We start from the raw sequence: 24,218 nt of genomic DNA, 5'->3' as shown, positions 1-24,218 counted from the left end.
CACTGTATAATATGCACTTGTTTAAATAAGTTTAAAAAAAAAATATATATATATATAAATTTGTTGTTTCATGATTCATTTTTAAGTTAAGAGACTAATTTTGTTTGAAAGCTCTAAATTATATAACTGAAATGTATTACCCAAAAATCAATTAAGAAATATAATTTGTAAATGGTTTATGATAATTTATGTGTGAGTACAAAGACCAAATTAAACAAAAATGACTATTGTAATATATTTTAGTATTATTTTATTTCATTGCTTTTTTCCTATTCGACAATATGGCTGGTCCAGCCCCGAAGACAAAATAAAAACCAGTGTTTACAAGTACGAGTTCTGTACAATTGACCAGTGACGCACACCAGTTTAGCTTACAATATAGCAACATTAGCAGATTTACACAACAGTTAAAATAGATTGTGTTTAGTTTATACACATTTTAACCCATTGATATCCAGATATGTGACCACTGAGATTGCAGCAGAAACATCTGGGCAGAACAGGGTAAAAATGTTTTCAGATTTTGGTGCTGTGCAAATATGCTATTCACCATCACACCAGTATATCATGCTATACTGGCACATATGTTCCACCTGTACATTTCACAAACAGTCTGTCAAAATACACAAAGAACCGTGTGCTGTGCGATCATTTCAGTGATTTGTGTTTCACAGACAAGTTCCAGTTTTGTGGCTCCACATTTGATGTGTGATGTTTCCCTGTTGTTTTGGTGATTCAAGGCAGGGACAGTTGGGTTCACCTGATGTGGGGACAGTTAGCACAAAGGTAAGACCGGTGGTACCTGGAGCTTTCTTTGGGAGACATTAGCAGATACTGAGCCTGTATATGTCAGTGGCACCAAACAATGATATAAAATTGTGTACTTAGATAAATATAAAGTGGCTCATGGTAATACGTAGTGTTTTCCATACAATCGGCCCTGTACTTCAGTGTACTGTAGTTGCAATTAGCGCTGTTCAATAAAAAAAACCCTAACATTTATATATTGTCAAATGTTAACTTATACGGGAAATATCTGACTTTCTGTTGTGTGGTTCACATTCTGAAACCCATTATAGCAGTGGTTCTCAAACTTTTTACATCAGTACCACCTAAAACAATATTTGGCCTTCAGAGTACCACCAGATGTAACACAGGATTATTCTAGGTATTAACTCTGGCTAAACGACACTACACCACATAGGCTACACTAGTTGTAAACAAGGGCTAGCCCAGAATTCTTAATATAATTGAACTACAGAGGAATCCATGTACCAAATGCAGGAGCTTGTGTACCGTTGTACCACAGTTTGAGAAACACTGCATTATAAATAAGATTGAAGCAATAACTGTAATCACGATTAAATTGTACAGCTCTAGTTGCAATGAGACAGTATATGATGGTGCATAAACCATATCCTCACTTAGGAAGACTGTCAGACAATGAGCAGCTGGAGACCAGGATAAAGTTGGTTGAGAGGAAGCCAAGAGTGTTTTTCTGGTAGTGTATGAAAAGTAGACTGGCCTGCTTTCCTCTGCCATCTCCTGTTCTGTCCATCTCGTCCTCTGCAATTTCTGTCTATAAATAAAAACCAAAAGATGGATGGAGAGAATACAGGAACAGCAAGGACAGTTTTGAATTTCATCCACGCGGCAGTTTGAGATGACAGGCTCAAGGCAGACAGGAAATATGACTGGTTTGATCCAGTCAGTGAACTCTGTAGTGGAGGCATGTTTGCAGAAAACAAAAGAAATCCAGTGAAGAAATCTCATGCTGATTCAATGTGGTTAAATTAGGTTCATGATCATGGCTTTTGAAAAATTCACATTGTAGATAGACGTTCTTCGGTGTACACCTGTGATCCGATGATTTTGGCTCATTTTAGGTTATATCCAGAGAGTTAATAAAAATACCAGATAAATTCACTCTAGCTCCTTTCTTGCTGTGTTCCAGTCCAACCAGAGTCAAGCTGCCAGGTCCCTGATTCAGGAGGTTTTCGACTGTTAGTGTGATATAGAAAGTCACAGTGGAGAAGTGTATCCTTAAAGTTAATGCACAGATTTGTCAACGATTCTTCACAGACTATATCAAAATATAAGAGCCATAGTTGTCTCCTACAGCGGAGCGGTCAACTTCATTCTCTCTTTGCAACAAGAGTCCAGGAGTCTTAAGCGCCACCATTGTCCAAGATGTCCTTTAAATAGAATACAAAGTCTTCTGATTACACTTTGCCAGGGCTAGTGTGGGCGGGACTGGGCCATCATCTTGAGCCGTGATTGGTCAATGACATCGAGCAGGTTCTTGGCATCAACAGCGAGTGCATGGGCTGCTGTCAGCATCTGTTTTTTGTAGTCCTGCTGAAGACTGAAAGCAAGAGTATAATTTAGTCCCCAAATGTGATATAACAAGTTATTAATTTAATACAAAATTTACTTCAGTTTATAAAATTTGCACTCACCTCGTCATCACATATTGCTGGGCTAACTTCATCTTCCCTATGAGCTCTGCCAAGTCAGAGTTCAAAAGCTTTTGTGCCATCTCAATCTATAAATGAAAATGTGAACATTAAATTAGCTACTAGTCCAATGAAAATAAACTAGATTAAAAGATTATTTGGTATGTAAAATGCACCTCTCTGTGTGTGCTGGCTGGGAGTTGAGGAAGTGTCTCATCGACTGTGGCCAATAATGTTCTTAATGCTAGGCCGACATCCTAAAACACAGATCAAATTACTCAAAACATCCCGTTTAAACATTGCAGACAGTATAAATTAAAAAGAGAGTAAGTACTCTAGAGGACTTTCAATTATTCATGTGATGAAAGCTGGATTTTCTAATATTCATAGCTCACATGCATTAATTAAAACCTGCTGACAGATGTGGCTCTGAAAAGTCAGGGTCAACTAACTGCTTGAAATCCTTTACAGAAAGCTAAGCATATTACTCCAAGCACTTCAATTCTGTTACTGTGCACACCCAATTACTACATCTATGCCAAATCAAAAATACTTGTGTTACACTTACCTTGACCATGGGCACATATTCCTCTGGGGGCGCTGGTTGGATTTTGCTGGACATTTCGATCACAGCCTTCACCAGTCCTGTCACATTCTCGTAGACTTTGTCATTGGAGCGGTCCAGGTTGGCTGTGGGAGGAGGGCTAATCTCCTGAGGCTGCAGCTAAAGAGGATATAGCAAGAGGAGTAGCAATAAGAAACAATGTATTTGATATAGTCTGTAAATGTTGAAATAATTAATCATTTTTAAGGACAAAGTTTTACATAAATACAAGTTAATGGGTTAATAAATAGATAAGGGAGTGAACTGATAAATAGATGAATGGGTGAGCACTGAGGTTAGTTTCATTTTAGTATTAATGCATTTTGTGTCCATTAGATGGCGCTAATGTATTGCAAGAAACTATTTGCTGTGTAATATATATATATATATATATATATATATATATATATATATATATATATATATATATATATATATTATATTTATTTATTTATACACAGTATATACATACACAGATATACATTTTGTAATATATACTGGTATATCTGTATCTATGTTGTGCATTTAAAGCAATATAAAAAAATAAATAAAGCTAAACTCAGCCAAACATGAACTAAGGACATTTTCCATTTTTGTACCTTTTTCCAAACTTATTCAGCAGAAATACGTTAAATAATACTTTCATCATCAAAGGACCATCAACACAATGTGAATGCTGAATCAGATAAAGTAGAGATGAAAATGTAATAATCAATATGGAAAACAATAAAGATGTGATTTGTTTGATGTGAGGAGTGACAGAAGAAAAGGTGTGAGGTGTAACTGGACAAGACGTACAGTAAACACACACAGATGTGCTGCTTACCCGCCAGGGCTAGGGTCAACAGTAAGTGCAGGAGGGGAGAGGAGGGACAGAGTGCATCCATAAAAGAGATAGAAGTAAACATTAAAACATGCACTGTGTATATTTAAACCATACACTCCTATAGGTATATACAGCTATGTGATTAGTGGTAGTTGTTGTTGAGGTGTATTAAAAAGGCAATATTGTACTGCAATGTATATGAAGGTTTTGAATATGTGTGTATGTGGTGGCATTTCTCTTGGCAAAAGCACCTTCACTCCATCATTGTAACTGTCTCCAGTATTCACACAGGCCAGACCACCCACTTGACTTTGGGCTCCAGGTCGAGGGGGTTTCTTTGGGGGAGCGGGATGTTCTGAAAATAAAAAAAGGGAAAATGACCATGCTGGTATTATTACTAAACCAACTAACTATCAAAATTAGATTCCATTTTCCATTTCATTTTCCATTTAAGTTAATATCATGCTGTACTGAAATATGCATTGATATCTGACAGACCGTAAAATAATAGAGCCGTTCTAGTGTATTACCTGCTTTGCCCACAGGCTGGTATATGTGCTGGTTTCCAGTCTGTACAAACAAACAAACAAGCCATCGGGTTAGAAGTCACACACAACAACAGACTTCACAGGAAATTAAAAGTTCACGGCAAAAAAACACAAGTTGTTTCTGAAAAATGTAGAGAATCCAGTTTAATTCTCCTGTCACAAGGCACTGGGTCTCAGTGCATCTCCAGTTGTCAGCAGATGAGGAGTCAAATTAACTTTTCAGTGGTGTGTGGTCTGGAAGGCTTTGAGAGAGTAAAAGTACAATGTGACACTGGCACTTTCTTTTCAAACTATTTCAAGGAATATAAAATAAAGACACATTTACGCCCAGTAGCTACAACTATATTCTGGCACAAAATATACACATCACGAATCTCTAACACTTGTGTTAAAAGAGCAGTCGAGTTCCACATGCCCAAAAATACCAACATTTTTCACACACACTCAACACACAAACAAGGGAGATTTTCCCACCACAAACCACAGCCATTCACTGGAAGGAGGAGGACAAGCAGAGATGAATTACAGAGACAGAAATATCTACCCTATGGCAACTTCTGCAACAGCCTCTGCTGGCATCAGGCAGACAGCAACACTGTTGTTTGGATCACTAGATTGCTACTTTTGCAAAAAGTTACATATAGCTTAGCTCAACAATGTAATTTAGTGCTTGCCAAATGAAACACATTCAGAGAATAAACAGAGAAGTTTACAGAGAATTAAAGCTTAAAGTAAACCATAAAAAAGCATAAAGATATTTTTAATTTTAGATCTAATATCACATTATGAATTTGGGCATACAAAGTATAAACAAAAGCTAGTTTACAATTTTGCCAAGGCAACCAATGATGCTGTGGGAATCCACTGACCCCGCACCATGTATGGGTCACTTCCTGTCCCGCGGTCATTAGCCTCTGCTCTAATAAAAACAAACATGTCACACTGTTGCTGCTTCAATTAGCCCAACAAAAATAATGATTTCTTTTCTTGGTAAAATCAACTCACTTTACCAATTTACATAAAAATCCATGACTTCAAACATCAGACACTTACTGGTGGCTGCAACCCGCCATCTTCTCTATCCAGACTCCCTCTAGAGCTCCTTGTGTCTGGTTTCTAAAAACACAAAAATTTCACTCAACAAGAAAAATCAATGAAACAAATAAGTGTTCATACAACAAATGTCTATAATAATCATATTAAACTGATACCTTTAAAAATGTTAAAGAACAAAAACAACTTAGATTTGCATTTAGGTGTAGTAAAGCATTAAAACATTAAAAGCCAATTTTAAACTGTACAGCTGCATCTTTGCATAAATCTAAATTACACTCAAAGTCAGAGATTCCTACCAGTTTTCCAAGACAGGACTTAAAGACCAGCATATCCAGAATGTTCATCAAAAGTCCTTGATGCAGAATGAATCCAAAATGAATATGTTATTTGTCTATGGCCTCTGTTTGCTTATTCCTATTGTCATCTTCTCTATATCAAATCTGCAACAGTTTCATCAAAAGATGAACCCTAGCTCCTTCCCTCTGCACTCTTATGCGGCATGTGGCTTTAACTCATGGAAAGAGACGAAGAGCAGAGGAGGAGGAGGGATGGGGCTGCCTATAAAACTGGAGTCTATGAACACGTCCTGTATTTTTTTCACAAACTCTCCTTCCTTTCTCCTCCCTTTTTCACCCCACGCTAAAGTGACAATCTTATAAAAACCAGCCACCCCTGAACCACAGGGCTCATGTGCGAGGCCATACACATTGCTGTGCTTTTCAGTAATGTAAGCGCTGTCAGTTTGTGGTTGTGGGTCGAGCAGGCTCTTGATTGGTCTGTCAGATTCTCCAAGCCTATCATTAGGCTGGAATTCACGCAGGCCACACCTGCCTGCAAACTCTTGCTGTTTCACACACACTCCCAAAGAGGCCTTCAATCAAAACAAATTAAATATTAAGAGCCCCCCTCTGTTGAACTTTATTCCTCAGTGTTCTTAACACTATCTCTTCCTGGCAAGACGCAGATGTTTTTCATTTATAACAATGGAAAACTCGTCATGACTTTGAATATAGCACAGAATGGTATTGATGCTTAAGTACTTCCTTTTGCTTCTTATACTATAAAATCTATACATACATGACAAAACATTTCTCACTTATAGAGTATAAATTGTATGAAATGGCTGTGTGCATAGTCTTTTACTACATAAACCAAGATGTAAAAAAATGCATATATTTATTCCCTATTCTTATAAGGTGCAGTTTCATCTCTATTCCTCTGGGATTCATAAAACTGTGGTTAAATGTGTAACTTTTGTTTTATTTTTTGTATATATCCATATAAACTATTTAAATGTTTTATATATATTATGTATTATAATTATTACCTTATTATTATTATTTCATTATTATTAGTTACTTTTCCTATGCTTGTGTGATCTGTGTGTGTTACCAGCAGCCTCTCCTCCTGCTCGAGCCACCTCTGATCCTCCTCCATCTGCTGCTGCTGCATCATCAGCTGTTCCTCCATTAAAAGACACTGAGGACCTACACACGGCTGCATGTCTACTGCCCTGTCCTACGCACAAACAAACAAAACAAAATACAAACACAATGTGCATGCAACACAGGACGCAGCAGACATCATGCAAACAACAGCAACACATGACAGACACAGACACCAGACTGATGAAAACTCAAACGGTGGAAATTAAATTAAAAAGCATAACTAAGCAGGCTTTCACAATTATTTGGTCCTGGTTTAGTTCTGAGTTTGGTCCTAATTTTTAAATTTTTTTTTTTGAATAATGCCCAAGTGTGAACACTAACACCACTGGCCAGGCTTGTTTCTTACCTCAATGGCAGAGGCCCACACAGCCATGTCCTGTCCGTGAGGCAGAGGGTGGAGCTGGGCGTGCGAGTGCCCGTGGACATGGTGGCGCGGGTGGGTGTGGGCGTGATGTGTGTCCACCATCGCGGCTTGAGGGGGGTACAGGGCACTGGGGACAGAGGGGAGTGTATGGGGTCCTGGGTACCCAGCCATCTGATGAGACAGAAAAGTAATATTTAATTCCACACTACACTAATTTCTGTTTTGAAGGACATTCATCCATGCACTCTTAATTTAAAAATAGGAAAACTACTATTATGTGGCTAATAGAAAAACAAGACTTGATACCTGGTAGTGTCCTGGGTGTTGGGGACTGGGGTAGAATCCTTCACTTGAGCGTGGACTGGGATATCCGGGTCGACTTGGCTACAAATTTACAAAGAAAACATCAGTAAAGACATAACTGATGCCAAACTCTAAGAACATTATTAGGATAAAACACACAGAGGGACATTGAACAATAAACATCACACAAACCCAGAGGAAGAGTTTGTGTGGCTGAGTTAGCTGTCAATCATTACAGGGAACACCCACTGGGCGGCAAGTCCAGCAAGCAGTTAGTGGAACTGGCATTGACTAGCTCTGTCTGAAACGTGAGGACAAAATGTTATAAAGTCAATATGATAATTTGTGGTTAGACGTGATGCATGTTCAACAAAGCCTTAAGAAAATTGAATTATATTTATTTTTTACTTCAATCATATACAAAAATATGTAGTAAAAAATAATTTTAAAAAGTAAAAAATAAAAAAATAAAAATCTAACCCAAAAAACCTGGAGAAAATCCACTTATCTTCAGTAGCTTTTAAACTATAAATCACAAACTTATGAATTACAATACATAAATTTTACCTCTACAGATGACTTTTGACAGTACATAAATAATATTAAAGTTATCATGATTTCAATTATGAGACAAATAATCATGATTATGAGTTTTTTCCATTATCAAGCAGCCATATTTCCTTGTACTGGACATATTAGAAGCTCCTGACATATTCAGCACTGTTTGAAACCACTACCTTCCACAGTCTCTCATAGTAGCTTGCTCTGGACCACACCTCCGACAGCGAGACAGACACAAAGACAGACAAGGAAACAAGAGGGTAACAGACAGTAGAAACGCATGGCCAGGGAAAAGGAAGCCAACAGGACAATGATGATGATGGGTTGAAAACAATGATCTCACAGAACATGGTGACATCTTGAGGTTAAACATGTTTTGAATAGAAAGGAAAAAGGGATGTTTCCTGGGAATATCAAGAGTTAACATCAGATCTAGACGTTAGGAAAGAAGACACAAGGGACGGGAGGATGAAGTTAGACAAAAACTGATCCACTAGATTTTAAAATTATTGAATGAATTAGTTTTTTAAAATGAATGAATATACGGCACAAAACAATGGATATTGCGCTTTGTATGAAGGAAAAGCACAACACGTGCATATCATGAAATGCCCCAAATAATTTAAGATTACAACCTTAAGCAATAATGTAAATGTACTATTAAACAAAGTGAACATTTGTGTAATATGCACACATTAAATAGCATTAAATTACATGTTTTATAGTTTCGGTGCTTCAACTACTAAAACGATGACCTCAGTGGCAGAAAGTCATTGAGGTGCAGGTCCACCAAATGTCAAAATGTTCCCAGTGTAATTTATAAACTTTAGTTAAAAGGCTGGTGGTATTTATGATCTGACTACTAGATTTATTACGTAGCACACATGAAGTTAGCTTTAGCTCCACAGCTAAGAGAACAGTTGAGTAAGGTCACTGGAGCCTATAAGCCCAGTGGACTCAGGATTAATCGCAGGCATCCTGAACTGAGTAGAAATAGGGGACAGTAATCCAAGGACACATTAAACTATGTTGGACACAAACAGACGCAAACATTTGTCTGTCTGTCACAGGCATGGCAAAGAACAATGCAAGAGTATGAACTACATGACCTGGTGAATCTTTGTAATAACTATGGTTAATTAACTTCAATAAAGTATGAACAAAGTCTTAATTCATAATGATCAAATAGGGATTGGGGTTTAGAATTAGGCATAGTGTATTAAGTAGTTTTTGTTCATGTGTTATTAAGGCTAATTATAGTGTAGTTTTTTTAGCGTCACCCAACAATTTCATCTAATGCAATCAACAACAATGGTGGGTTTTAGATGAAATCACAAACTCTAGGCATACATATACTGTATATGAAAGCTGAGGCGTAGGAAAATTTTACATATTAATATCCTGAATGTTTGAGTGTAGATAGACAAATGGAAATACCCTTTTATTACTAATATATATGACTGAACATTGGCTTATTCTATTGGATATTTCTTGTGAAAATTGTCTTTTTATGAATTGAAAACAATAAATTCAGTCTTTGAGATATCTCCAAGTCAACTGTGATGCAATAGTGACAGTTCTGATTATAACTGCAAGAAGTATTTTGTAACCCATGTTTGTGTTAGGACGCATGCACGCCATTGTGAGTACATTTTTGATAAGTGAACGACACCTGCCTTGGGTGGGTAGCACACAGATCTTTCAGAACACGCTGAATGGTTGGTTATTGAGAGGCTAGGAGGTTTCTGATATGAAGGAGGATGTGCCAAAGGCAGTGTTTGGACAGAGTTTATGGGGAGGGAAGTCTCTCTTTTTGGGGATGAGAGGGGGGCAGAGGAGGCTTGAGGGGGTCGGCCACTTTGTCTCACAGTGTGCTGTTCAAAATCAGGATGGACCGGTGGCTTAGACTGGCAGCTGGGAGGAAAGCTTTGCATGGTTTTAAGACTGGAATTAGAACACAGCTGGATATTTTGAATGGTGTGAGGGCAAATGATTGACATGCTATAGGGCAGAGTACAGAGGTTAGGACTGGAAAGAGAAAGAGCTGAGGCAAAGCGCCTGGGGTAGGAGTAAGAGTCAGAGAGGAGGTAGCCATTTGTACTAGGATTTGTCCTGTTGAAATAACCATTAGGCAGAGTTTGTGAGTGCTGAGAAGAACAAAATCTGACATCTTCATCCACAGAGTTAACTTGGGATAAAGGAGGATGGGGTACACAGTTGTATGACGTTCGAGGGTGAGGTAAAGGTAGAGTGGAGGAGTGGGGGGTGAATGGGAGAGAGTCGGCGCAGGAGAATGAGGGAGGAGGGTTTCCGAGGCAGAGCTGAGAGGCAAAGCTCTGGTTTGGATGGTAATGGTGGTAGGGTGAAGGAGCAGACAGGCAGTCCAGGTTAAAGGGTGGCTGCAGGGAGGGGCGGCGACTGGGCTGCAAACAGACAGAAAAGAACAACAGGCACAGGAGGAAGAAAAGTATAAGGATGGAGGAGAGATGAAGGTAAACTTAACTAAAGTAGAGACAGGAAGGGAACTGTATGTAGCGTGGGCTTCTATAGTTTAAGAAAAAAAGTACTGCGATCACAAGTGAATTTGGGTTCCCAGTGCCTTAACCTGCATATGGAGAATACATACAAATTTTTCTTATTCTCAGTAAATGGACAGCATATACTGCAGCAGCAAAGACGCTGAGTAATGATTGGATGCAGATGCTGTGGTTTAGACAGAGAAGATTCGGATAAGAGTCCTAGGGGATTTAACTCAGCATTGAAACTGGCAACCCAAATGAGAGGCTCATGTGGGCTCATTTTGATTTCAAAACAACCAATTATAACATAAGACAAAATGTCTAATGTTTTTGTGAATAATAATAAATGAGCATCATTATTATCAACTACATTTGATTTGAACATGTCTGAGGACACGGTTAAGTCTTTTTTATGGAAATCTAAATCTTACATGCAGTTCCTTTAATTAGGAGAATAAAGCAACTAATAAAGCAAAAATGTGCACAAGATGATGGTTACATGGTTACTTTTAAAATTGGGTTATTTTGTATGCAACACAAAAGAAACAATGGACAAACGCTGTGAGGAGGGTAAAGTTAGAAAATGGACAGAGGATAAAAAGCAAAGCACAACACTATCAATCTCATGATGACACAATGATGTTGCTATTGTATCACCTTTACTGTCAAAACTGCATCAGTGTTTGTAAACACAGATCATAATACATAATACAATTTTAATGAATATAATAGGAAACCAAACTCTCCCATTGCTAGTCACAGTTGCATGAATGACAATGCTGCATTTGAGCTTTAACTGCAAACACACAACTTCACAGCAACATATTCACTTTGTGTTATGGACTTACTTTTGGTGGTGCTTCGTCAGACCCTCCAGAGTCCCAGGACACTGTGACTTGCCGCCTCATTTCCATCCGATTCCTCTCCTTCTGCTGGACTTTCTCCTCTTCCAAAATAGTGCTGCAACAAGATACACAAGACAACAAACATAAACTGTTAGGAAATGTTTTAGTCCAATTATCTACAATGAGTAAATGATAGCTTATGATTGCCGTTAATCTTATTAAGGCTCTTGAGTGGGTGCGACAAAATAACCACTTCATATGCGGTTACACACACAAACACATGGCCCAACTCAGCACTCAACAGAACAGCTGCTACTAAAACTCTCCACCAAATACCAGCTATATTAGTTTTCCATCTCTTGCAGCAAAAGAGAATATTCCCAGTATGTTGTCATTGTACCATTAGTTTAAATTAGTTTAATTACGATCATTATCAACATCTTTACAGCACCTCTGTAAAAAAAAAAAAAATCCAAGAAATGTACAATAAATAACAAAAAGAGCCAAGTCTAAACACACTGTCAGCTATTGTTAGTCATTGATTCTAGACTACAAGGTACATCACCAGCATTTTTAAAGACGAATTTAACAGATTTTCCACATCAACCGGACTGACCTGCTAGTTCACCAAATGAAGGTTCACCCAATTAAAATGAACAAAAAGCGGATACTTCAACGCAACATCCACTGTGTTATATTGTCAGTCTCTTCATGTATCCTGAACAAAACTAAATGCTATTTCAGAAACATTAGCCATGCCCAGTTTCCTGCTGTTTGCGCTGCATCTATGTGAGTGTGAGCTTGCACCTGTCCAAGTCATTCTTTTGTCTGGTCCATTTTTCCATCACAATATCCATGGCCTCGTTTTCCAATACTGTATAAGACCATTACTGTATAGACTACAAGTTCACTTTTAAGAGAAGTTAACAAACAAATATAGAAAGTAAAAGGTCCACTTCCCCCATGAATGTCTTTCTTACAAAAAAAAAAAAGACAACTTATAAAAACCCTAATCTCTTGGCCATTACATTTAACCAATTATGCAGTCTAACATAATGTAGCTTTGTAAAGTCTTACCTTTAGCGCAAGGCCAGTCGATGTGTTGATGGAAAAAAACCCTTCAAAAATATCTATCCACTACCAGATGAGACTAGCAAGTAGCTTAGATGTATTCTTGAATCCTGAACAATGACAACAGTTGTAATAAAGTTGTAGCTTAATTTTAAAAGTAAACTATGACCACCACTGCAGCCCTGCTTTGACTCCTTTCTTTTATTCTGATTCTACTTCTCTCTCTCTTTTTGCGTGTTTCAGAGACTGTAGCTCCTGGCAGCTGCCCACTGTGTAAACACGCAAAGCTCTCACGTTGGTCCGTCTAGCAAAACTTAAGTATTCAGTGAAAGCTGCATATTTGGCAAGAGAACCCTATAATTGATATCATGATATAAATGTAGCCCTGACCAAAAGTAAACTAATTCACAATTCCTTATATGGAGTGAGTTTTACTATTAATAGCGAGTGAGTAAAATAAACATAGACAGTATTGACTTGGTTTCTATGACACTGAACAAGCCATAATTAAAAGTTCCACCTTTTAACACCATGGTAATGTCTTTGGCAATTAAATAAATGCCATTACATTTACTTAGTTAGCACCGAGATCCAGAGCAAATGCCCTTTTCTAGACTAAGGCTAGTAAGACTATATATATGAAAAGTATACTCGGAATTAATAAAGCATATTTGCGTATATGACATTATAGCATAAATAAGAGGGAAAAGTAACAGCACAGTGAACAATGGACACTTTGGAGAAACAGAGGAATTTAAGATGTGAGTCATGCTGATTTTTAGTGGGCTCATAAACTCCAGGGGGTTGAATATGCTGATTTTCCTGTTACCGTGTCTAAGAGGGGAATGTGCATGTTCAAGGAAATCAAGCATGTCTCATGGTACTTTTAAATTGCAACAATGATGGCATACAATTTTTTGCTGTTATGATAATATGGTAGATGCTGACAACAAAATCTAAAACTTGCTCTGAATGTCAAATACTCTTTGCTTTTGTTACCTAGGCTACAGGTCTGTTCATGTTGCTTTTAATTGTCGAGTCATTGTGGCTGGGAAAAGCCAAAATCCCAGTTTATCTTCATGACTGTAATTTCCAAAATAAGGAGTCGGAAATAAAAGAAAATTGCATTGATTTTTCTAACACCAATTGCTTTGTAAGTAATCTGGACTGCATAATTGCTATACCAATGGTACCTAATGTTTGGCTGCAACATACTTATTGTATTAAAGATATACTGTTCATTTTGGCAATAGTACAGACATAAGTCAAGACATTATAAGAAATCTGTAACTTTGACAATAGCACATAATATACACACTCAAAATGCAGATTTATATTACAAATTAACTTTAGTTTTTAGCAGGGTTGGCCAAAGTATCTAAAATCAGATAGAAATCGATGTTAAAACTAGTAAGCAGATACTTCATGAAAGTAACCTTTCATGAACAGCTTTAGAATGATCTTGAGCTGTATCAGAACTAGTATTAGACTGGCATAAGCCCATGGATCACCATACAACATGCCTAAACAACTGAGGGATTTCACAGATATAAGAGTAAGGGTAATATAAAAGTACTATGACTTAATGTTGAAAATGACATTCCATTGTCTGAATATTGCATTTTTATTTTATTACCATCATGGTATTGAAATTTGTATTGTGTATTGAGTCTATTTATTAGTATCAAAATAGAATTTGACATTTTTGTAACAACAGTATGAAGATTAAAAGTACATGATTTAAACCATGAGCAATTACAAAAATATGAAATCCCTTCTTGTTCTTATTAGCTTATTCAGCTCTTAGTCTATATTTACATCGCCTTGCTCTAATAAAAAAGAAAGTGAAAGGCTTCAACATACCTCACTTAAATAATCAATTAGTGACCTCTGCTGTTAGAAGTTGGTACTTTAACAGATTGTTAGTGGTTACCTGAGTTGCGTTTTGAGCTCGTTGAATCGCGGCCTTTTGCTTGGATCATATGACCAACACTTTGTCATCAAACTGTACAGAGTGGGTGGGCACTGAGGGGGCATTGCCAGCCGCTCGCCGTTCTCAATCCTTCCAATGACGTCGTTGTTCTTCACACCTTGAAATGGCTTTATACCATACATCAAGATTTCCCACATACAGACACCTGAGAGAAGACATGATTTAATAGGTTATCATTTTGCAAAGTATAAAGTTAAGAAATGTAAGTCAAGAAAGAAATTACCAAACATCCACACATCACTTGCTGTAGTAAATCGTCTGAAGTTGATAGATTCTGGTGCCATCCATTTAATAGGTAGTTTGCCTTTGGAGGCTGTGAGGAAACGATAAGGAAAAATGAGTTACACTTCACTGCTCCGTTTGATTCTAAGAGTCCCATGAATACTAATGCAGAATTCTGCTTGTATTGTGACCAACAAAGAACCGACTTCAAATGGTATTTCATATCATGTAATCCATAGCATATTTATTGTGTTATAGATACCTTTGTAATAAGAGCTATCCTCCATGTATCGAGACAGACCAAAGTCCCCAAGCTTTACACAGTCAACTGTAGACACCAACACATTACGGGCCGCTATATCCCTGAAAGGAGAAAAATAACCAAAATAAAACTTACTTAAACTCAAATATAAATATCATTAAACATGTGGAATATTTGATTAAACAGTCATGTCAAATGGTCTGCCTATATTCCAATAGCAAATCTATAATGAAATGGTTTATAATGTCCTGGGTGTACCTGTGGACAAAGCGTTTGCTCTCCAAATAGGCCAGAGCGGTGCTAAGCTGGTAGGAGTACAGGATGAGAGAAGCCAAGTCCAGACTGTACTTTCTCACCTGGAGGAACGACCGCAGCTACAGAGAGAGGAAAACATGATTTACATCAAAGAGGTGACGTGGGTGGAAATGTCACTCTGTCCTTGTGGTCAGTTTAAATGCACCATAAATCTGGCTTAATCCTGAGCTTTCAGAGAAATGGAAGCATCCATCTAAAGTTCACGTCGGACTGAGTCTTACCTCCCCGAGAGTGCACAGCTCCATGATGATCCAGACTGGGTTTTCTGTAATGACACCCATGAGCTTCACTATATGAGGGTGATCGAACTGTCGCATTGTCACTGGAAAACAAGAAAAAAAAAAAAATTGGTATAATTGGTTTTAGTATATTTTATTTGGTATTTGATATGAAATTGTATCCAAATAGAATAACAAACTGTAAAATAAAATAAAGATTAAATAAATACATGTTTTTCAATCAATTCTAAATGACATACCACAGAAAATGATGTGCTATTTGAACATACAGAATAGTTTTGATGGGTTACTTACAGGCTTCTTGAAGAAATTTTTCTCTAACACTGTCCGAAGTTGAGTTTTTACATGTTTTTACTGCCACAGATAATGCTGGGTTTTCCTACAAGTAAAATAAATGTTAAAGATTTAGTGTTGTATGTCAAATATTAAAACGTTAAAAAACATCCTACTTACTGGACTGATGTAAATGCCTTGGTGTACATCTCCAAACTGACCTTCACCTATGCAGCGCCCTAACTCAATACGGTCCCGCTGAATCTCATAGTCCCGAGCTAGGTTCACAAAACAACAGGCGCATAATTATGAAACACAAGATGCGCAGGATTCATGTTAAGTTTATATTCAGGCTCTATGTGAAACCAAACTTGTCAGAGAACTTTCACTTTAAATTAAGTTATGGGTTGGATGGCTTCAATACCGAAACTTTTTCAGTGGATTAGATGTTTATCAACATAAAATCCTCTTTAATCCACCACAGTTCACTGACGAGCTGATTTATCCGATTTTTTCATAAGAAAATAAAAACAACTAAATGTCAGTATCATGCAATAAAGCATCAGCCAACCACAGCCAGAGCATGTGGTGTTAACACTGACATCGATAATTAAGAAGACATGAACTCAACACAATGAAACGTGGATAAAGTCAGGCTGGTCAAATGGATGATCAAATATGTTTATTTTAGTATATGTTTATTTTAAAAGTTATTTCCTCTTACGGTTGCTAAAAAGCTGTTGCTTTGAGAGACCCGACTTTGTCCAAGTTGATGGTCTATGAAAAGGCTGTTATTATAAATGGACTTTGTTATTCTCATGTACTACTAAGAGTTTTGTGTTTAGTTTAAAACAAAACAAAACAAAACAAAAACATCAAGATGAAGAAATCATTTGATAGAACAGTGCAACTTTAATCATGTGCTGCCCTATCTATTATTATTGACAATCTTCAATATTGAAATTAATGTTTCTATTTAATGTTTTTATTTCAGCAGAACAGTTTTAAACTGATTGTCTTAGATACTATAAAGACAAGTCCACTAGCCTAGCTTTTTCATCAAACATCAACAGTGAGAGAGGTCTCAAAAAGTACAAATATACAAACACATCTTTTTTTAGTTAAAAAGTTGCAAGCAAAAGTAAAATAAGGGTCACAACCACCAATGGGGGAGCATCACAATACAGTAGGCTGTTCCAGACATTACCTTGATCTAGTCCATAGTATTCTGGAAAAGGGGTTAGTGATAGGAGACAGACATAACTAACTGTAAGTACAGAGATGCACAAAGTTTGGCTGAATGTTTAAAATAAAACGTTCCTTCCACTTTCTAAATGTAAAGGTTTACATTTGTGTTCTGTTTCAAGATTTAGATTATGAATAGTGTAACAATGTGTACATCTAGCAACAAAGAGGACACATTTAAAAGCACCTGATGTATTCATTGACATTACTTATCTGGGATATCATTGCGAGAGCATTATTTCATAGTGTGATCGCAATGATGCTTCTCAAACACATTGCAGACTACGTCATAAGAGCATAGCAGAGCACGCTTAATTTGTAAATTTCTATAAGTCTAAGGGACTTTATTTGCAAGACAAAATAAAGGCTTCTTGCTTAAGGCACAATGCTACGTTATATATAATAATTTACAGTTCAAATTATAACTATACATTCACCAGTTCAACATAAGACAAACTATGGTTTCCTTACCAAAAGCTTTATCTCATGTCTATGCTGGAAATGTATCTACTCACTTGAAGGCATTGTATACGTGTCCTCTTCATCTATGATTTCAGCATAGTCATCCGTTTCTGGAACAGGACAAATGTGATGTTAAAATTAAGATAAAAATAAAAAAATAATATAAAATATAAATATAAAATATAATATATATATATATATACATATATATATACATACATGAGACAGTATATAGTGTCTTCAGCAAAATATGAATATGCATCAACACAACATCAATTATCAGGACAAAAAAAGCATCTGCAGGCTAGCCACAATAGGACTGCAGCAATTAATTGGAATAATTGTCACAGTTTTTATAATTTGCAGCCCTTATCTATAACAACAAATGAAAAGAAGTGGTACTGAAACAGTTAAAGTGTTTTGAACTGTACAGTTCCCCTGTTAAGCAGAAAGGTGAAGTACACTGAGGTGGGCAACAAAAACAACAGACAAAGGGAAAAATACAAGTAAAATAATTCAGAAAGACTGAAAGACAAGGCATTTAATGTAAAGAATGCTCTTTACCATCTCCACTAGTATGACCTGCCGAAGCAGCATGCACATGACACACAGAGGAAAAAAAAGGACAGAATTAGTTAAAGTTTGATACACAAACAAGTAATGAGTATTCAGACATGGTTTAGTCATGGGTCTTCTCCCAGTGGTAGTGTGGATAGGGTCAGTGTGACATTTTAAAATCAAATCATGTGACAGTCTGCCAGTTGTCATCCATTTATTTTTCTCTTGCAGTTCTGAGCTCAAATTCACACAAATGGCCTCAACTTTTAATATAATTTTAAGAACAAATACATAATTTTAAAAGCATAATCAAGCATAATCAATTTACACATTAGCTTTAATTTATAATCAACAGAGTTTCATTTCTTAAATCTGGTCACAAACTAGAGCAATTGTGATATAGACAAAGCAAATAAAATTTAATGATGATTATTAATTCATGAGTATTGACCAAACGAGAGAGAATATCCTAATATTAAGATGCTTCTTCTCACAGTAATAATAACACTAAAATCTATGATAACCCATACTCACAAAATCTTACTATACATTTTTTCTATATCACCCTCCCCTACTCGCAGTGAATGAGAGGCCAGTGTTTTGGTCAAAATAGAGTGACTAAAGCTCTCCATGTGGACATCTGGACGCACAAGGACTCTTCACTGCACACACAGATGAGGCATTATAGAGAGAAGTGTGGCTTAGCTGTGGTGCATGTGTGCAGGAAGTCTGTAATGTCCTTCCTCCACCAGTCCAAGTGTTATTGATGATTTTGAGTGAACTTGATAGAGCTAAATGAGACTTTGTACCTGAGACACAAACAGCTCTGGTTCGTACACCGTCCATCCTTTTTTCCATCCGCCTCTCATGATTTGAAACCCTGAGGAGAAGAGAGAGTTCATGTCTTGTGCTTGAATTAATTAACATATTTATGAGCAGTTGCATGCAAAGTGTGTCAAGAACACTTGTTTGACAACAACTGACAGCACAGTTGGTGGGTGGGTTACTGAGAACGCAAATATCCCACTTCTAGAATACCTTCAGAAAACCTCTATCAGTCAATATATAAAAATGGAGGCCACTTACTTTGGAATTGATGGAAGAGCCCTGTCTCCCTCTGCAAGACAAAATTATAATAAGCAAAATAAAGAAAACATTCCCAAATTAGACAAACTTGATAAGTTATAATTTTATGTACATACTGATTCTTCATGTATATTTCTACACACCATAATTCTATATAACAGTTACTTTAAACCTTGGTATCAGGGTCTCCAAAGCTTTTGAATGGGTCCCCAGAGTTTCTTAAAAATATGTCAAAAAATTGCTAGAACTGTGATGAAGGGAAAAGTGAGTTCCATTATAGATTTAGTAACCATGGATATTTTTTTATATTCCAGTTAAATTGAATGTATTATTGTAGATCCCAAATTCACAACAGTAGCTGCTTTCACAAAGTAGTTCATTTAAACAACAGAAAGACGATGGATATGTGGATAGATATGCACAACATTTGTTTAAAGGCTATTGTTTGTAGGGTAGGAAAATGTTGTTGGGCTTGTCACTGTATCCACCCGAAAAAAAAGAGAAGCCACTGCATAAAAAAATAATGGAGGCTTACCTTTATGGACTCTGATGATGAAGGAATGAGAGACTGAGGAGACGAGTCGACAGTAACCATCAATCAGATCGGCCATGTTTTCAGCTGTGGTCAGCGATGCGGTGGTGACCGTGAGGGGCTGTAGAAGAGAGAGGAGTGACAGACAGGCAGAGAGTAGCTTCACTGTGCAACTGGGCACAATAAGAGCATTATTTAGGCCAATAACTTCCTCTGTCAATATACTGCAAACATCCCAATACAGACATTCAAGAAAGAGCTCCTCACTTCAATAAAGAGGGAAGCAACTTTTACAGTGATTTTCTTTAGCCACCAACTGTATATTTGAATTATTACATTGGCAAATTACAATTTTATATTATATTGTTAGAAGATGCAGTAGTATGTTTACCTCTGGTGCCCCAGCTACATTCAGCTGCAACATGCCTTTTCTGTCCTTCTCTTCTAAAGGGGAATACTGGATGGACTGGACCTGGTTAAAGTTGGCTAAATGCGTCGGCTGTAGGAACAAAGCATCAAGTTAATATTAAGAAAAACAAAGATTTTTAATTAATCAAGATTGTATGAATACTTATTTGTATGTGTGACAAATTCAGTTTTAGCAATGTCAAAAAAAACATGCCAGTAGAGGGCGGCAGAGCTAATTACCACTGTGTCTATAGAGCATTGATCTCACCGAGCATGCATGTGTTTTGGAGCAGGGAGAAGAGAGACTGTTTTCAAACAGAACCTTACCGTTGAGCCCTTGTCTGTGAGGTAGCTAATTCCTTCTTCGGGTCCAATGGCCAACTCTACTGATATTACCCAACTGGACTATAATGAAAAACACAAAAAGATAAGATAAACACTAACTGCTCCAGAACAGAACTTGTATTTAATAGAACTATAGAGATGTGTGTGGTCCTACCCCCAAAGCGCACTTGAAGCACTCTTTGTCAAATCGATAAATAGGAGTAAGAATCTCAAAAAACTTATGGATGCTTTGCTCATCATTGAAATTTGCAAACTGCTTAAATGTCTGTTGGATCTGCTTACGAAGAGTTTTAGCCTACAAATAAGAAAAATAAAGAATTAACAACAATATATTAACAATAACATTCAAGCATTACCTTTCTGGGAATAAAACAACACTTACAATTTTTAAATGACAACTGATAAGTGGTTTAAATACAACTCCACAAATCAGATACAGTACAATCCAACATTAAGCCAGACAGTAATCAGCTGCTTCCTTGTCGGTCTGATAAATCTACATTTGTCAGCTCTTTGTAGCCTGATGGGGCTGCGGCCAATTTCCAAAGCATTACAGTCATCAATATAAGTCATACCTTCAAAGAGTCCAGCAGGCTTTTAGGAAAAAACCTTCTAAGACCAACATCTTTCCTGAAAATAAAGGGATTGTTTAAATACATACAAATAAACAAAATTTTAAAAAGGGCCATAATACTGCATCTTACTCTAGTAGTTCATAGTTAGATTTTTTGTCCAGAGCGTTTCCGGGCATTTCTCTAAAAAACCTCCTAAAAAACCATAAACAAATATATATTGTAATTAGAACCACAGAATACTTTTGTTACTCATTTTAATATGCCTTGTATACAATCTTTGCAACAAACAGATTTTCATACCTAATTTCTAAACAACCTAATTTCAAAGCAACATCTTGATCCACCTGGTCTGCTATATGAAGCATGTAGTCGCTTTTTACCTAAAGAAGGAAACAGTTAAATCAGTAAATGATCATGCGGTAGGGGTCGTTCAAAATTAAATAGTGCTCCTTTTTCTAAATAAATTGCCAACTCTACCTTTAAGCCATTTTGGTTGCATACCTGGTGATAGAGGTAGTTGAGGGAGGGTTTGTCTTCAGAGAAGTGACTGAGGTAACCTTTTGGAAAATATCGCATCCGTAGCTCATACCTAAATATGACAGATAATGTAACTAACACAAGAAGGCACTGTGGCTAATTCTAAAAAAATAAAGAAATATAAACACATCTGATGGACTGTCAGGAAACAAGAAGTGCCTACTCATATGGCTCATCTCAGAGCTGATGCAAGCACATGATACATTTCTGCTCAGTATGTGGTTGGTAAATCTGAATTGTTAATGAATGGATGACATCAGTGTTCAAGCAAAGTTCACATCAAGCAGCAAGCTGAATATGAAAATGCCCCTTGTGTAAGGACTTGATATTTTTGTATATATTTCATTTACTTCAATATTAAACATGTCTTTGGCTATTTTTGCTACTTCAATTACTAAAAATGTTATTACTACTTTTAAATTTTTTATATTATATTGTAATGTGTGAGCTACTGTGCCCAAGTAATTTCCCTTGTGGATCAATAAAGTTTGTCTAAGTCTGAAAGCCTATATTGTGCGCGGTTAGGCTGTATAGATAGATTAGATTTTATTGCTTCCCATGCCATTCGTTTAAGTACGCTCTGCAGAATGTTAGTAATGAAACAGCATTTTTCATAGCGCTGACTTCACTTTTGAGTGTCATTATACCAAGGTGAGACACTGGCAGAGAGGGTCACACTGTGGGCAGATTCTTGTTGATAAAGATGCCAGTTAGAAGCATCCCTAGAGTGTCCACATGACTATCTTTGATACATTATATAAGACTGCCGCACCCTAGTGGCCAAGAGTGAATGGGTCAACGAACAGTGGTCAGCTTAACGGACCTATGATGTTTCAGCATGTAGTCACATAACAAAGGAAATCAAGGTTGAAAACAAAATGAATAAAACATCCTCAATCTATAATAAATGAGACACCGTTGATAGAAAAGAAAAAATAGTGGGAAACACTGTAAAAGATGAGAAGAAAAGGGTGGATAGAGAGATCAAAGAAAAAAGAGCAAATGCAGTGCGTGAGTTTGAATAAGAAAAAGGCCCGCTCCAGAGTGTGATAGAGTCAGTTCATCCCCTGGGCTATGCTAACAATAGCTTGGCAGCAGCAGAGGCTCCTGTGGGTTTGCAGTGCTGCCACCCTGCGAGGCGGATACATCTAACAAGTAGTGAAGCGTGTCAACGGTGTGAAGAAGTCAGTCATTATCGGTTTCCTTCAAATTTAATCAGTCTGGGTGTGATGCAAACTGCCGACCAACCCAACAGTGGACTAAATCATTGACAATAATCACTGAAGAGAGGAAATGGCACTGCATATAGCCAGAAGAAATGTGATAAGAAATACTTATGTCGTGGTATCATATTTCTTAATAACACAATGACTTGTAGTCTTAAATTGCCTTCACTGATACTAATAAAATAAGTCTTGGAGAAGTAAGTCTTTTGCAATTTAATGGTGCACTACAGTATGGAACCTTTTAGGGTCACACTTGCTTGTGTAGATGGCGATGCTATTGTTTAGAACTCTGGAATGTTAAATTACATGGCATTTCACGTAAATATCTTAGAAATCCATGGAGAGGCTGTTAGAGAAATTCAGTTTCTGTGGTGTACTATGGGCTCTTATTGCCAGGTTCTTGTTATCTTAGCCTATGTCGTCAGAGATATAATAGTCCCTACAATGGAAGCATAGCCGGACCGGACTGTACTAGACTAGAGCGGAGAATACTCCATGACCCAGCACCATGAACCCTCACAGTGTCTTGAGGGTTCATGGTGGTGGGTCCTGTACTGATGGTGAATAAACTTCTCCTGCATTAGAACTGCAAAACTGTGCCTCTTCTCTCAACTACTACTAGAGTGGGCTACTAGATTTAAATCTACAAAGGTGACGCTGCTGCATAGATGTATGCTTTTTAAGGTATTTTGACTATTACTAACACCCACAATTAAATAATTGCTAAGTAAATATGTTTAACCCCATAATGTGGAGGGAAACATTGAGCAGAGAAGTTCCACACCTTCAATGTTTGATTGACAATCAAACAATTGATAATTTTAAGATGATGATTGTTGGTGAGGTGTGTATGGCATACTAGTATTTACCTCTACATATTGTTTTAATTTGGGCCATTGGACATTTCATTTACCATTTAATTTAAGATTTGATTTATACTGTGCTTGACTCATAATAACAATGACAGGGAAAAGACAGATTTTGAATGTGAAGCTTTTACCTCCACTCCTCTTGTGGGTGCTGCTTCTCATATTTCTCTCGGACATGGGAGACGCCTAAGTCTGGGTGTAACCAGTGAAGAGCGTCTGAGTGGAGATGGGTGAGGCGCAGACCCAGGGACGACACACAGCGCAGTTTATGGATCTCTGCTATTTTCTGGATAACTCCCTGTTCAAAGACATAATAGTAAGCAGCTGAGCAAACAGCAGCAGTGGGAAATATTGTAGGCTAGATTTTTATACAATGATCAGAGGATTTTTTTGCAAACCACTAAAAATGTGTCAAATTGCTTTGATTTGCCTCAGCTGAGGTTCATGTATTGCACATGTGAATGAACTGT

At 37.1% G+C, this 24,218-nt stretch overlaps 1 protein-coding gene across 6 annotated transcripts in view; it reads right to left on the bottom strand.

Moving 5' to 3' along the window:
- Positions 1–233: 233 nt before the first annotated feature.
- The window catches only part of LOC110171400 (focal adhesion kinase 1), a 35,386-nt gene continuing 11,401 nt past the window's right edge, over positions 234–24,218 (bottom strand). Inside the window, exons 4-34 of one of the 6 annotated variants that reach the window (XM_055163353.1) lie at positions 23,880–24,046; positions 21,618–21,705; positions 21,417–21,496; positions 21,246–21,308; positions 21,117–21,171; positions 20,696–20,836; positions 20,524–20,601; positions 20,180–20,287; positions 19,792–19,909; positions 19,257–19,287; positions 18,980–19,050; positions 18,177–18,194; positions 17,666–17,722; positions 16,086–16,183; positions 15,927–16,011; positions 15,615–15,715; positions 15,337–15,452; positions 15,079–15,179; positions 14,818–14,907; positions 14,535–14,739; positions 11,534–11,645; positions 7,609–7,686; positions 7,285–7,473; positions 6,883–7,008; positions 5,488–5,550; positions 4,417–4,456; positions 4,138–4,241; positions 3,025–3,180; positions 2,633–2,713; positions 2,460–2,545; positions 234–2,365 (exon numbers count right to left, since the gene is read on the bottom strand). In XM_055163353.1, coding sequence (XP_055019328.1) covers positions 2,239–2,365; positions 2,460–2,545; positions 2,633–2,713; positions 3,025–3,180; positions 4,138–4,241; positions 4,417–4,456; positions 5,488–5,550; positions 6,883–7,008; positions 7,285–7,473; positions 7,609–7,686; positions 11,534–11,645; positions 14,535–14,739; positions 14,818–14,907; positions 15,079–15,179; positions 15,337–15,452; positions 15,615–15,715; positions 15,927–16,011; positions 16,086–16,183; positions 17,666–17,722; positions 18,177–18,194; positions 18,980–19,050; positions 19,257–19,287; positions 19,792–19,909; positions 20,180–20,287; positions 20,524–20,601; positions 20,696–20,836; positions 21,117–21,171; positions 21,246–21,308; positions 21,417–21,496; positions 21,618–21,705; positions 23,880–24,046 — 3,033 coding nt within the window. In that variant the 3' untranslated portion in view covers positions 234–2,238. Of the gene's footprint in view, positions 2,366–2,459; positions 2,546–2,632; positions 2,714–3,024; positions 3,181–3,886; positions 4,242–4,416; positions 4,457–5,487; positions 5,551–6,882; positions 7,009–7,284; positions 7,474–7,608; positions 7,687–7,797; positions 7,907–11,533; positions 11,646–12,607; positions 12,781–14,534; positions 14,740–14,817; positions 14,908–15,078; positions 15,180–15,336; positions 15,453–15,614; positions 15,716–15,926; positions 16,012–16,085; positions 16,184–17,665; positions 17,723–18,176; positions 18,195–18,979; positions 19,051–19,256; positions 19,288–19,791; positions 19,910–20,179; positions 20,288–20,523; positions 20,602–20,695; positions 20,837–21,116; positions 21,172–21,245; positions 21,309–21,416; positions 21,497–21,617; positions 21,706–23,879; positions 24,047–24,218 lie in introns of those variants that run through there. The other 5 variants (XM_055163355.1, XM_055163354.1, XR_008633423.1 and 2 more) reach the window with 5 other exon arrangements.

The sequence above is a fragment of the Boleophthalmus pectinirostris genome, unplaced genomic scaffold, assembly GCF_026225935.1.
Source record: "Boleophthalmus pectinirostris isolate CB_2022bp ecotype Guang Dong unplaced genomic scaffold, ASM2622593v1 HiC_scaffold_6, whole genome shotgun sequence".
NCBI classification, from domain to species: domain Eukaryota; kingdom Metazoa; phylum Chordata; class Actinopteri; order Gobiiformes; family Gobiidae; genus Boleophthalmus; species Boleophthalmus pectinirostris.
Note: the sequence above shows the minus strand (reverse complement) of the source record. Positions and strands in the feature narration are given on the sequence as shown.